The sequence below is a fragment of the Peromyscus californicus genome, unplaced genomic scaffold (assembly GCF_007827085.1).
Source record: "Peromyscus californicus insignis strain IS unplaced genomic scaffold, ASM782708v3 Scaffold_13__1_contigs__length_99412109, whole genome shotgun sequence".
In the NCBI taxonomy this organism is placed as follows: Eukaryota; Metazoa; Chordata; class Mammalia; order Rodentia; family Cricetidae; genus Peromyscus; species Peromyscus californicus.
Genome location: NW_026294424.1, coordinates 84,394,554 through 84,408,152, shown reverse-complemented (window position 1 = coordinate 84,408,152; position 13,599 = coordinate 84,394,554). Strand labels below are relative to the sequence as shown.

Here is a 13,599-nt window from a genome sequence, read left to right as displayed (position 1 = left end):
GAGCTGCTCATAGTTCAATGTCTATAATACTTGGTGGGGCTGGAAAGATGGCTCAGTGATTAAGAGCTCTGGCTGTTCTTCCAGAGGACTTGGGTTCTGTTCCCAGCACCCAAATGGAAGCTCACAACTGTCAGTAACTCTAGGTCTAGAAAATGAATCCCTTCTTCTAACTTCTGAGGGTATTGCACACACATGGTTTACAGACTTATGTGAAGACAAAACACTCATGAACATTAAAATAAGTAATTAATTCAAAATAAGAATACCTGGTGATGGAGAAGACATAGGAAGTGGGAGGAAGGGAACAGGAAGACGGGCAGTGCCGCTCACTGAAGAGGTCCAGGTTTGAGCATGGGTGGTGTGTTTGTAAACTAAGTGCTGGATGACTTACTCTTCAGGGGTATTGCTTTCTAATACATTTTTGAGCATTCTAAAAATATGTTAAGGAAGGCTAAAATTCCTTTCATATGCTCTTCTCATACATACGTTTTTATATTAAATCAATGTTAAGTCCTTTAACTGACTTTCAATGTTTTTGAAATACGGTCATTAACTTATTACAGCATACATTTTTTCACTCCTAAAACTTTCCTAGGTGTATTTTTTTAATGAGTCTTCTATCCTTCCTATCATTAATTGTTTTTTTTTCAAGTCTACATTCATCTCAAAGGTGTAGATGTCTTCTACACAGAAAATTCCTGGAGCTGGAGACACAGAGGTGTCCAGAATCTCTGCGCTACTGCCCTTTAAGGGTGTTGATTAGCAGAGTTTCTACTGAATAAAAGCTAGACTTCAAACCAGTAATTTACAGTTCAGAGAATGCCACCGATGTTCACAGCCATGTCCTCCTCATTGTAGTGGAAAATGCAAGGCATCACAATCCCAGTGGACACATGGATTCTACACTGTAAGGAGCAGAGCAAGCATAACTGTGGAGTATGTGCATCGCCCGGAGACACTGTGAGTGTAACTTGCTCTGCGCCTCAGCCCCTCCCTCCCTTCCTTCCTCCCTGTGTCCTGAACTGCGCATTGCACTGACTTTGCTTAGGGAATGAAAAACATACCATAGCATTTACACACGAGGAGCTCTGGTTTAATACCACAGTATGACTGAAATTTAACACAAGTTGCTCCTTTTCTTCCTCACCAGTTAGACAAAAGCTGCCAATCAGAACACTTGCCTTCTGTTCGACTGACTGATGCTGGCTGCCAACACCACCTGCTTCTCCTCCCCCTGGTGACCCAGGTGGTGAGCTCAGACAGTATCCCATGAAGCCTATTCAAGTGTGCTGGTGACTGTCAGCTCTCCTGACTCTGTGTTTCCATTACGCCAGACATGGTTTCAGTGGCAGGAAGCCTTGGCTTAGGACCTGTCTGGAGAATGGAGTTTGAACCCTGGCCCTGTCACTCACATGAGGTTTGAGTAAGTCGGTTTCTGTGTACATAGTTTTTACATTTAGAATGGCTACAGCTGATCTGGCCTCATTGGTGTATTCTGAGGATTGAGTGAGGGGAGCCTGTGTTGGGGAACAGCCCAGTCTCCAAACAAGCCTCTCACAAACAAGGATCTCTTTTCTTAGGCATTGGGTCAGCACAGTAAACAGTTGTCATAGTGTGACAAGCACAGAAGACTTTAAGATAGCCTTTCCTATATTCAGTTTTTAGTGAAAAACCCTAATAGTAGAGTAGTTAAAAAACGTGACCTATCTGTCATTGATGACGAGTAATCAGAAACCAGGTATGAACTGGTATATCCTTTTGGTCCTCAACTATTTACATCTTACCATGCACATTTCTCCTGTTATTGAATACTGCTTAAGTATAATTTTAGACTATTCTTCTTTTCAGTGACTGCTAGGTACATCCAACAACCTTATCTCATGACCTCTGACACCCCTCCTAAAGTTCCTTCCTCCTTTATTGGTGATGTACCTGTCTAGGCATTCTCGGACTCTACATTACTTTCTAGGCCATACGTATGCTACATTGTAAATTTCCAGAGAAGTGACTATTATTCATAGTTACATGTATCCTTAGTATAGAGCCAGATACCTAGCTTAAGAAATGCTTGTTGAAGATTGTGGGCATCCTTCACTATGGCAAATATGATAATAAAGATGATGATAGTTGCAACGCCAACAAGTTAATAAGATAGCAAATAATAGTAAAACAACAATCAAAGACATTGTTTGGGGCACTGTTCAACAGCTAAGTGTACATGTTACCTAAACCTTCTAAGAGCTGCATCCTATTCCATCTTATTGATAAAAATGGGTCTCAGATAAATGCCTCAACTTCCCCGGTGCTGGCTGATGGACACTTTCATTTATACAATGAACGCTGCTGAGGATCTGCCACATCAGAGGGCTGGAGACGTAACCTCCTCCTTATTCTCTGTGATCAGGGTCCTCCTTTAGCCTAGCAGTAGGAAGCAGGCAGTCTGCTGATAAAGGAGATGCTGTCAGAGAATGTCAAGCAATAACAAGACAAGTGAAGCGCGGTAAAGGGACGGCACTCATCACTCCACTTAGCGGAGCCGAGGTCTGCTCAAGAGATGGCAGTGGAATAGAGTCCGGACAAGGAACAGGACTGATCCACTAAAAAGAGGAGGGTGAATCTTTCAGGCACAGGAACTGTGAGTGCAAAGGCCCTGAGGCTGGAGGAGTATCTGTGTTCAGCTAATAGGAAGGTTCCCAGGGAGCTTGAGTGTGTGTGTGTGTGTGTGTGTGTGTGTGTGTGTGTGTGTGTGTGTATATATATATATATATATATATATATATATATATAACAAAAAACAAAATACAAAACAAAACAAAAGAGAGTAGAGACTCTGTACAGATTCAGGGCATGCTGAACTCTGTGGGCATGGATCTAAACCCTGGCCTTTCATTCTGGTTCAGAGGGGAAGCAGTGAGACTGTGAGAGCCACAGCATCATGAGATCTACTTGGAGCTGCTGCTGCTTCATTAAAAAAAAAGTAATCATTTTTATTTAACTCAATATATCTAAAATACTGCCGCCTCACCCTGTAAACAATATAAAGTTGTTTACTTCCTGTTCTTTTCTGCACTGGGTCTTTGAAACTCAGCGAGTATGTTTTCAGTTACAGACTACTCTGTTTGGAACAGCCACAGTTCCAAGGGCTTAGAGGCCAAATTTGGCTTCTGGCTACTCTATTGGAGGTATGAGGACCAGTCTAACACTTATGACTTCCTCAAGGTCAGAGGTGAAGGCTAAAAGAATCGCCAGCCTATATCCAACCCCAGAAAAGGACAAGGCCTAAGGGGTGTTTGATTCTGAGGTCTTCAGTTGACTAGGTAGGTGTCGGTCATCAGGGCTGAATGAATGGGACAACACAATCCAGAGGACCTAAGACTCGAATCCTAAAAAACGGCTCTCTGGAAGGGTGTGACGAGTGATGAGGTCGCTTTCAGGAATACTGTAGCAACCTGAGAGGGAGAGGAAGAAAGGAGAGGCTACCAGGCCAGATCGATGGATTGATTGGATGTGGAGGATGGGGAAAAGGAGCTCCAAAGATCACCAACTGAGGGATTTAATAATCCACCTCAAACATCTGAAGTGTGAGATGCTCATGGGTTGTGCCCGGGGAGGTCTCCAGTCGGCCCACAGTGGGATAGATACAAATTCAGTTCCATAAAACATGGCAGGGGTAGACTTGTGTGTCTCAGAGTTATCAGGATGTGATCCTCTCCAACAGAAGGGAGGAAGGCTAGGGGCTGGAACAACAGGGGAAGAAAGAGGGTGGGATGGTCCTGCAGTGCTCAGTATTACCTGGAGAGCCGGTGGTCTGTGAGGGAGGCACCGACTGAACAAGTAGAGAAACGAGAGAGAGAAATTGCCCTGGACATCAGGCAGAGACAGTGCCTTAGAGATGAGGGTACTGACCATGGCCATCAAGGCCAACAGCTCTACAGTGGTCAGGTCAACCCAGGCCTGAGACTTAGCCAAAGGAGCAGGAGGCAGGGAGGGTACTAGGTTCCTCATTGAGAGCAGGTGGCCCTACAGCTGCAGCAGGCTCTCCTGAGCATCACCTGCAGTGCATCTGGACCCTCACCTCGACACATTTCTTCCAGACCCATTTGCTCAGACCGCCTTTATTTTCAGCAGTTCCTAGATCCCTTCACCATGGAGTACCACACTTTCTCTGGTTGATTTGAACTCACCTAACATTTGCTTTGTTTCCAAATTAATCAGTGGACTAGGTCTACGTATTTGTTGAACAGATGGATTAATAGCAATATTCTATGTAAATTCACCCAGAATAAGACCCAACTGTCTTACAAAGTGCGGTCTTATCACGGGCAGCACACAAATCTCTGAACAAGAGCATCCTCACACAGCTGTCTGGAAACAGAAACTCAGGGGAGCCAAGGGCTGATGAGGTGCATCAGCAATGCTGGGCTGGCCCAGAGCCAGATCACTTTGGGCCCAGCTCCACTCCTGATAGAGGCATGGCCTTGAGCAAGGCACACCACTCCTCCAGAGGATAGTCTCTTCACCTATGTAATGACCAGACTGAATCTCACGGCCCCCGTGCTCATCCCGTCTTGGTTTGTTCTTGGGTTAGAAGCGAGGAGTGGAATTAGAAGTTTCTTGTGTTCTTTCTCTCTGCTTAACTCTCAAAGGACAGACAGTGGGGTCCTGGCAGAAGCACAGTAAGTATTTTTGTGTTAAAGAGATCTTAAGGGACAAATTCCCTGTGTTCTATGAATGTACCCTGGCCCGGACTTGATAATCACCCTTTCCTGCCACTCTTCTCTCTTCCTCATCCATTCAAGCTTCTCTTCACACAGAGTTCTTGTGTGTTTATATTCTCTTGAACTACAAAGGACCATGACCCAACTGTGCCACTAATTTTGAACCTTTGGCCCTGCTGGTTTGAAGAAAAGAAGATATGTGATCCAAAGACCAAGTCAAAATACCAGAATGTTCCTGAAAGTTCCAGTAGAGGAACTAGGGGGTTTTAGGAAGTGGTAGATATATCAGATCCTGGATATTCATTTTCACCAAGTTTAGGCTTCATACTCTGGAGTATTAAACTGTCCTGTCTAGGGAATTCTGGAGGGAAGAGCGAAGGGAAGCAGTATATTCAGACAATGGTGCTAAGAGCCCAAACCAGGAAGGAAAAGGTGGATGGACCATGCCCACAGGCTTGTACTTGGATGGCCCCTTTCTGAAGGATGGAGTTTACGAAACCCACTCTGCTTTAGGTACCTTCTCTATACTCGGGCAGGAAGTCAGGGTGAGATAGTAACAGAGGCATAAATCTAAGGACAGCTTGTTGAGTTCCGGTCTGGAGTTGTGAACAGGGTGTCAATGGGCTACGAATAGGTCCCCCTACTCCTCTGCAAGCTTGCCCTCCACCCTTCCCCACCTGGCTCTCCACTACACCACTAGCTCTACTTGTCTTGGTTTCTGGCTGCATGTCAGAGGGGAGGTAGGCTAGGGGAGCAGAGGATTTCCCTTCAAGCGAGAGTCTCTGCTGTCATGGAGGTGGTCTTTCCACAGGGCTTGATCCTGACTTCCAGTTTCAGCTCTCTCCCATCCCAGGCCTGGCCCTTAGTACACCTCCTATACCTCAGCCAGGCCTCTGTCATGGATTCCTTCATCACATTGGAATGTTTCTTTCATTCTTGTTCTCCTCACTGGTATGCCCCCAGCCTTTTGAAATAAGATTTAATTTTTTTGTTAGTTTGTTTTTATCCTTTGAAAGTTCCACATGTCTCTACAGTGTCTACTACTCAGTTTTCTGGGATGGCTTGCCTGATGAGCCCATGGGCTCTTCCCAGCAGTTACTCCTTTATTAATCTTAGATTTCTCTTTTCCTACCATTCTCTAGAACTATGTCCATTCCCAGCATTTGCTTGTTTTCACTAGCAGATGTCTATTTTTCACCACTGACAACTTTCCGTTGGCCCTAGCTTGTCATACATGATCTGACCACAATATTCTATTCTCTGCCTGTCCCATGACCAACCAGGGGAAGACTTTGGATCCATTTCCACATCACATTCTGGCCATTCTTGTCTCGCTGGTTCCTCACCACATGGACAACTATTTTCATGGAAGCTTTTTCTTCTCGGGGTCTGGAAGTTGATAGTTTCACATTGGTGTCTGGTATGGGTGGCTTTAGAAAAGACCCTGACTATCTGTCTGCCATAATTTCCAAGAAGGTAAAATGAGGCTAACATGACATTAACTTTACAGGGTTCCCGAGAGAACAAAAATGAATGCAGTGTTCTGTAAAATTCATGTTATTTTCCACAAGGAGCCAAAGTGTCAATAAACGAGCCTTCTCCGCCTCTGCCCTGCAGTGACCAGCTTCTAAGGTCAACATTTCATTAGAACTCTGAGCCAAACTGTAGTTTCCTGAGCACTTACTCTGTGCCAGGAACTCCCCTAAGCACCGTGTTGCCAGCTGAGCTCCACGAGGACAATGTGTGGCAAAAAACTACAGATGAGGAAAAAGAAGGGCATGGGGGAAGGAATGTGGCCCAGGTCAGGACTCAGAGCCAAAACTGTCACCCAGGGACCTAGCTGAATTTTGATTTAGCCTTAATCTTGTCTTTGGAGACCAGAACATCCTCTTCAGTCAGGCTAGCCCACACTAGTTGGCTCTAAGGTGCTTCCAGAGTGATGGCCAGCAACCTTGAACTTCATTATAACCTAGAATCGATTTTTGTGACAAGCCCACCCGCCGTCGCCATGACAGGAAACACCACACCAGAGGAGAGAAAGAATCTTCCCATGTTAAAGGAAAAGTCATGAATATTCCTTCCTTCTATCAGACTCATTTTTTAAAACCCTGTATGTACGATATTCCCACTTCAAACAAGGTAAACATTACTTCTGAGCCTAGACCCCCAGTTCTCCATTCTCTGCCATAAATAGATGTGGACCCCTGGTGCTCAGCTTTGGTTTTTCACTTTGGCTTTGTGATAACCAAAGAGAAAAGATCCTGCTGTGGGGGGGCCTCTCCTCCATTTTGAGAGGGGGCTAGGAAGTTGTTGGAAGCAAAACCTAGGCAAGCTTGACCCAATTCTTTTACCCTACGGCCTCACTTCTTCTGTACAATCCCTGTGACATTCTGTAAAGCCACATCGAACAGATGTCAACTGACTACAGTTGACAAAGAATGCCAAATACTGAGTGACTGAAAACTTGCATTCTTGTTGAAATTATTGAGCCTTATAATTACCCTCAGGTATTGCGCATTCCAGCTGCCTCCCATGGGAGGGGCGATTGACCTTAGTATAGCCTCATCTTGAGAGGGACTCACCTGAACTTAAGGCGTTCTCCACTTCTTGCATGATCAGGAAGGGGGTGGTGGTCTCAGACTCACAGATCACTTTGCCAGGCTCAGTATCTTGGGGCACCTTCTCCTTGGGTGCTGGCTCTGCTGTGACATGGGCAGTGGGCGTGTGACGAGACGTGTGCCCCTCTGTTGGGGACGCAGGTGCCATTGGAGCTCCTGTGGGCTGGGTGCTGGTCACAGTGGAGCTGTGATTAGAGGTAACGGAGGCAGAAAGGGACTCAGATGGGGAAGTGGCCTGGGATGGGGATGTTGAGGTTGGGGCCTGAGAAGAAACGAGCGTGGGGGACTGTGACGCAGTGGCTGGCACACTTGCTTCAGGACTGCCAGGACTCTGTTCCGTGGGTGTGGGGGTCAAGTGGACACTGCCGCGCGTTGAGGAGAGGCCGGTAGGTGAAGAGTCTGTGTTGCTGTTATTCCTCTTCGAAGCCGGGCTGGTGACAGCCTCTTCTCTGGGGTCAGTAGAATTGTCCTGGGGAAGCTGAGATGTCAGCGATGTGGCAGTAGTGGGGATAATGGAGGCATTGTGAGTGCCCCTGGCCACGGGGGTGGTGGCCATAGCCGTGTTTTGTGCAGAGGTAGTCCAGGCGGCTGGAGGTGGGGTAATTTTTGTCATAAGAGAAACAGGCGAGGGGGCTGAGGTCGATGCACCCTGGACCCTCAGTCCTACGAAAGAAAGAGTCAGGACAAACACAGTTAATTGCATGAACGTCATATATGACACAGAGGTGGCCAATTGCACAGCTGTTTTACAGTGTAATGCCAGGTGTTTTTTCCCACTGTGCAGGCAGACATTGGATTGTGAAAGTGACTTTTAAAGTCTGCTCTTCTCACTAATTTCTCTCCTTGACTTGGGACTCCCAGTAGGAACTGGCCTGAAGTCCCATAAGAACAGGTAGTGGATCCGTCAACTCAAGACCAGCCACAGGTGGAAAGAAATAATCTTGTCTCCTGTTGGTTTAAATCACTGTCCTTCGAGGGTGAGGGTGAGGCGCTCTCCCGAAACTTCTGGCATTTGCTTGCATGACTGAGTGTCATTGCATAACAAACACCAGCACACTGAGGATGCCAAGTGTGGGTGTGTGTGTGTGTGCGCGCGCGCGCGCAGAGTGGACAGTGAAATCTGTGCCTGGTGACCGGCAGGAATGGGGTAGAGTTTCAGAGGGACCTCAATGGCCCTGCTAAGATTTCAAAGCCGGAAGGGCCATGGAGAGCCCGCCTCCTCCCTCTGTCCCTTCTGCATTTATATACTATGAGGCAGGGCTTGGTGGCTTTATAAGCACATTCCTATGGGAGGAAGAGGAGTTTCAGAATAAAACCCTCAGCTGTGGTTTGGGAGTATCACTGGAATTCTAGACTGGTATTTTTACAATCATGATTTTGTCAAATCTTCTCCTTCATATTTTGTAAAGGTTAGAGGTAATTCTTCCCTCGTCTACTTTCCCTTGATCCTAGCCTCCACGGAGTCATTCACTTTTTCCCTCGCTCCTAGCCTCCATTCACTTTTATTACTCATTAATTAAGTTTAACCAACGACTTCTTTGAATTAGTGCTGGTATCTGGCAGACACTGGGCCCATCGTCCCACTGTCTGTGTAACACGTCTCTCGATGGCTTCTCTCTACCATTCATCATCCGCCAACCAGCTTTGCCTCTGGTCTTTGTGTAACACGTCTCTCGATGGCATCTCTCTACCATTCATCATCCGCCAACCAGCTTTGCCTCTGGTCTTTGTGTAACATGTCTCTCGATGGCTTCTCTCTACTATTCATCATTGGCCAACCAGCTTTACCTCTGGTTATTTCCCTCTCAGTCTATGGAATTCCCATTTGCAACGTTCTCAGCTAAAAATAGAGATGCCATCCTTGGTCCCTCATACCCAAATCAAGTTCTCCAGTCAGTCACTCCCCTACACTCTAATCTGACAACCTCACTTTTCATTGCAATCATCTCAACATCCTTGAGTTAACTATTCAGGTGATGACAGTGATCTCTTAAAGGACCTCCTGGCTTCTGATTTTTTCCCAGAAGAACGCTCTGTTGTGCTTTTCATACACAATGGAGAAAATCTTTTAAGTTAATCTTAAAGTCTTTTAAGGTGTTTGTTGTTTCTCATTTCTTTTTGTTTGAGATGGCCTGGAACTCCAGAGGTCCACCCACCTCTGCCTCTTGAGCACTGAGATTTAAGGGTGTGTGTGAGCACGTACGGCTTCATTTTTCAATTGATCCAAACACTTCAAAAGCATTCTGTTGTATTTAGAATGAAATAAAAAATATCCCATGTCATCTTATTTTTTTTCTCGTGATTAGCTTTTACTCGAAATCACCTTGGACGCCCTTCTCAGACGATTCTAATTAAAATCATCCCCACTCCAGACATCTGTGGTGAAAATCACAGCTCATGTTTACCAACTTAACCATCTTCATGTGTCGCTCAGTGGCACTGACTTTATTAACATTGTCTTGGGGGTGTCACCATCCACCTCTGCAACCTTTTCATTTTGTCAAACTCATAGTCTCAGTATGCAGTCACTCCCTCCTCACTCTTGGCAGCTCGTGCAAAGGGTCTTTTTACATTCTGTGTGAAATTGATCGTCTAAGGGCCTCACGAAAGTTGAATCATATAGACTTGTTCCTTTTAATACATGTTTATTTCACTTATCCTAAAGTCCTCAAATCTCACCCATGCAATGGTATGTGTTAGAATGCCCCACCTATTGTCTGTCTGTCTATCATTTATCTGTCTATTATGTATGTATGTATGTATGTATGTATGCATCTATCTATCATTCATCTATCTATCTATCTATCTATCTATCTATCTATCTATCTATCTATCTATCTATCTATCTATCATCTACATACCTACCTACCTGTCTATCTACCTGTCTATCTATCTATCTATCTATCTATCTATCTATCTATCTATCTATCTATCTATCTATCTATCTATCTATCAATCTATCTACATACCTACCTACCTGTCTATCTATCTGTCTATCTATCTATCTATCTATCTATCTATCTATCTATCTATCTATCTATCTATTTATCTATCTATCTATCTATCATCTATCCCACCTTGTGTTTGTCAGCTCCTCATCCATGGACATTTGGGCTGCTTCTGTCTTTTGGCCATTGAGAAAACTGTTGCCATGGACACAAGTGCATAGATGTCTGCTGTCTCCCTGCTTTCACTTTCTTTGGGCATCTACCCAAGAGTGAGATTGTGGGGTCATAGGGTAATCCTGCTTAACTTTTGGAGGAACTGACCTACTTTTTTACCTATTTTTTTTACATACTTGTATCTCTTTTTGGAGTTCCATATTTTCATTTGTACCAAAATGTAAGCTTAGTAAGGGCACAAAGACATGACATTATTCATTGTTGTTTTCTCAAGGACAATGTCCAAGTCACAGAAAATATTAAATAAGTACTTGTAGAAGTCAGGCAGCAAAGAAGGAAAAGAAAACCAAATGCTTAAAACCTTCCTTCCCAAGGGGCTGGAGATATGGCTCAGAGCACTGACTGTTCTTCCAGAGGACCCAGGTTCGATTTCCACCACCCAAATGGTAGCTCACAACTCCCTGTAAGTCCAGTTTCAAGGGGATCTGATGCTGTCTTCTGGGCTCCACAGGTACTGCATGCATGTGGTGCAGGACAGAAACCATACCCAACTTCCTGTAACATGATGTGGTAAGTGCTTTATAAAATTAAAACCAAGTTTCATTTGAAGCCTCAAAGAAAGATTAAGAAAGTCTGCACTACAGGATGTAAAAATATACAAATGTCATTTTCTATCGACATTTAGGAAAGTCACGGAAAAGATGACATTTGAGCTGTTTCTAAAAGGATAAGAATGTACATGATACCACCTAAGATATGTGTTGTTCAGGATGACATTCGCATTGTTATATCCAGCAGAGCCAAAAGCTATTCTCTTCCATTATTATAGGTCTAAAAATGACTTCTCTAAGCGCTTGTTTATTGCTAGAGACTTCCACTTCCTTGTGCAATTCTTACTAATATACTTTTCTGCTCCTATTCTGCCTGCTTCCAAAGAGGTCTGGAGGTGGCCATTTACTTCCTATGACTACCTACTGCGTACTTCTTTAAAGCACTTTACAGTCCAGCTCAGGCAATTTCTACTCCTAACCAAGCAACAATGCACAAAATTACATGACAATGTTGGTTACCATCACTTGCATAAGGCATTAAAAATCTCAGCTGTGCTGTATTGTCTGTATCCCATTGCCCTGCCTGCTTAGAGGCAGATCTTCTTCTAGCATAAGGACAGGGGAACATACCATGACTATCTTAGAGAATGCCACCTGCATTTGTTTCCTGGGTGGTGGTGGTGTGTATAACTAAATACCACAGACTGGGTGCTTAACACAATGTACCTCAGTGGGGACATTCTTCCTGGCTTATAGATGGCCATCAACTAGATGTGCTCACATGCCCTTCCTCTAGGAATCTGGGTGGAGAGTGGAGTGAGGATAGTTAGCATTTCTCTTTCTCTCTCTCTTCTTTTTTCTCCTGTATCTTTTTTCCTTTTCAGATCGGGTCTCCGTTTGTAGCCCAAGCTGCCTAGAACTCATTATATCACCCAGGCCAATCTTGAACTTGTGGACTGTGTTTCTGTCTCATCTTCCTGAGTACTATAATGTCTTTTATAAGGACTCGAATCCCATCAGTAGGATCCCACTCTCTCATGACCACACCTAACCCTAATTAGCTCCCAAAGGCCTGTCTCTAAGCATCATTACATTTGGGGGCTAAAGTTTCATTATTCAGAACCTCTGTGGCATATGGTTTCTGCTTTTTTCATATGGACGACTTATTTTCTCATAAGCACACCAAACCGAAGAAGTCTGACAGGTAAGAATGCACACGTTCTGAGTATTTGAAAAAAGAGTGAGCATAACCTCTCATGTGCAAACAAGGGAGCAGGTCCAGACAGGGAAAGTCACATGATCCACCCTTCAAATCCAAGAGCAAGAACTGGGCAGTGTCTCTGAAAACAGAGTCAGACCTTGAGCATGTGATGTCTGGCCCTTCCAGGCATACAGTGCTGCATCCTCAAACGGCTGGAAGACATCGCTCTATCAGCCGCCATTACAGAACAAGCAAGCAAGAGCCCCCAGGAGACATCAGAGAAGGTTAGAAAAGCATCATGCTTCGTCCCATTTCCCTCCACAGCAGAGCCATTTTACTCTGGAAAACCAAAGGAGTTTTAGTATTTCCCTGAGGAAATGGAAGCTACTAAAATGAAGACATTAAATCCAGTTACCTCTCTCTTAGAGATGAGCCCACATTGCTTAAAGACAGAGTGACATTAGCAGACATGGTATGAACTGTCTGGGCAGTGTAGTGCCCACATGTGTCAAATGGACTGACCCCACTTAGATCAGATGTGGGGTACATGGGCACAAGGTCAACTTAATCTTGTTACTCCGTGAGTATTTACAAGCAGCGGCTGGTCCTGGCTTGGTCAGACTCAAGCTTCCATGTTGCAAGATGTGACAGATGGATGTCATGAAAAAAAAAAAAAAGCAGATTCTTCATTGGACAGACCATGACTTGCCCCCATGTACATTGTCTTGAATGGGTTATCAGTGTCCTTGTCCCCATATGCATTGTCCTGAGTGGGATATCAGTATTTCTGTTTACAGCTCTTTGATATTTGAAAGACTGGGCATTTGGCTTGATCCCTTGTTTCCTACCATGAGAAGAAGAGGGGTTTGGGATTGATGGATGGGACATTCAGGTATATTCTACTATTGGGAAGGGTTATGAGGCACTGTAGACTAGAGAGTCTGTTCTGAGCCTCCTGACCCATCAATGCTTCACCATCCTAACCTCTGTCCCTGTCCCTAAAGTCCCAGGACAGCAACCTCAGCTGCTACCAGAGTCTCATTCATGCAGCTTGGTTTCATGACTGCCCATTCCTTGTTTTCTCCTTGTCCCTCCTTGCCCTCAGCTTTTCAGGTACCTGAGAAAAGATAGGACAAAGCTTTGGCAAATTTGGTGAAACTTAAAACAGGTGCAGTCAGCCCTCCTCTGCGGTTGCCAAGTTAGTTTGCAGTTCTGGCTGGGGTCTCCTGGCGGAGGCCTGGGCTGCACAAGGGCTGTGTGTGAAGTGCTTACAGTCACTGACGGTCACTCTACACAGCACTAGCTCGGCCTCTGAGGAGCCTGTGGCATGTTTACAAATGCACACACACACACACTCACACACACTCATACACTCTCACACACACACAC

At 44.9% G+C, this 13,599-nt stretch overlaps 1 protein-coding gene across 1 annotated transcript in view; it reads right to left on the bottom strand.

Annotated features, from left to right (window-relative positions):
• Parm1 (prostate androgen-regulated mucin-like protein 1) overlaps positions 1–13,599 on the bottom strand; it is a 102,144-nt gene that overhangs the window by 27,122 nt on the left and 61,423 nt on the right. Inside the window, exon 2 of the mRNA XM_052735355.1 lies at positions 7,301–7,999. Within this exon, the coding sequence (XP_052591315.1) occupies positions 7,301–7,999 (699 nt within the window). The remainder of the gene's footprint in view (positions 1–7,300; positions 8,000–13,599) is intronic.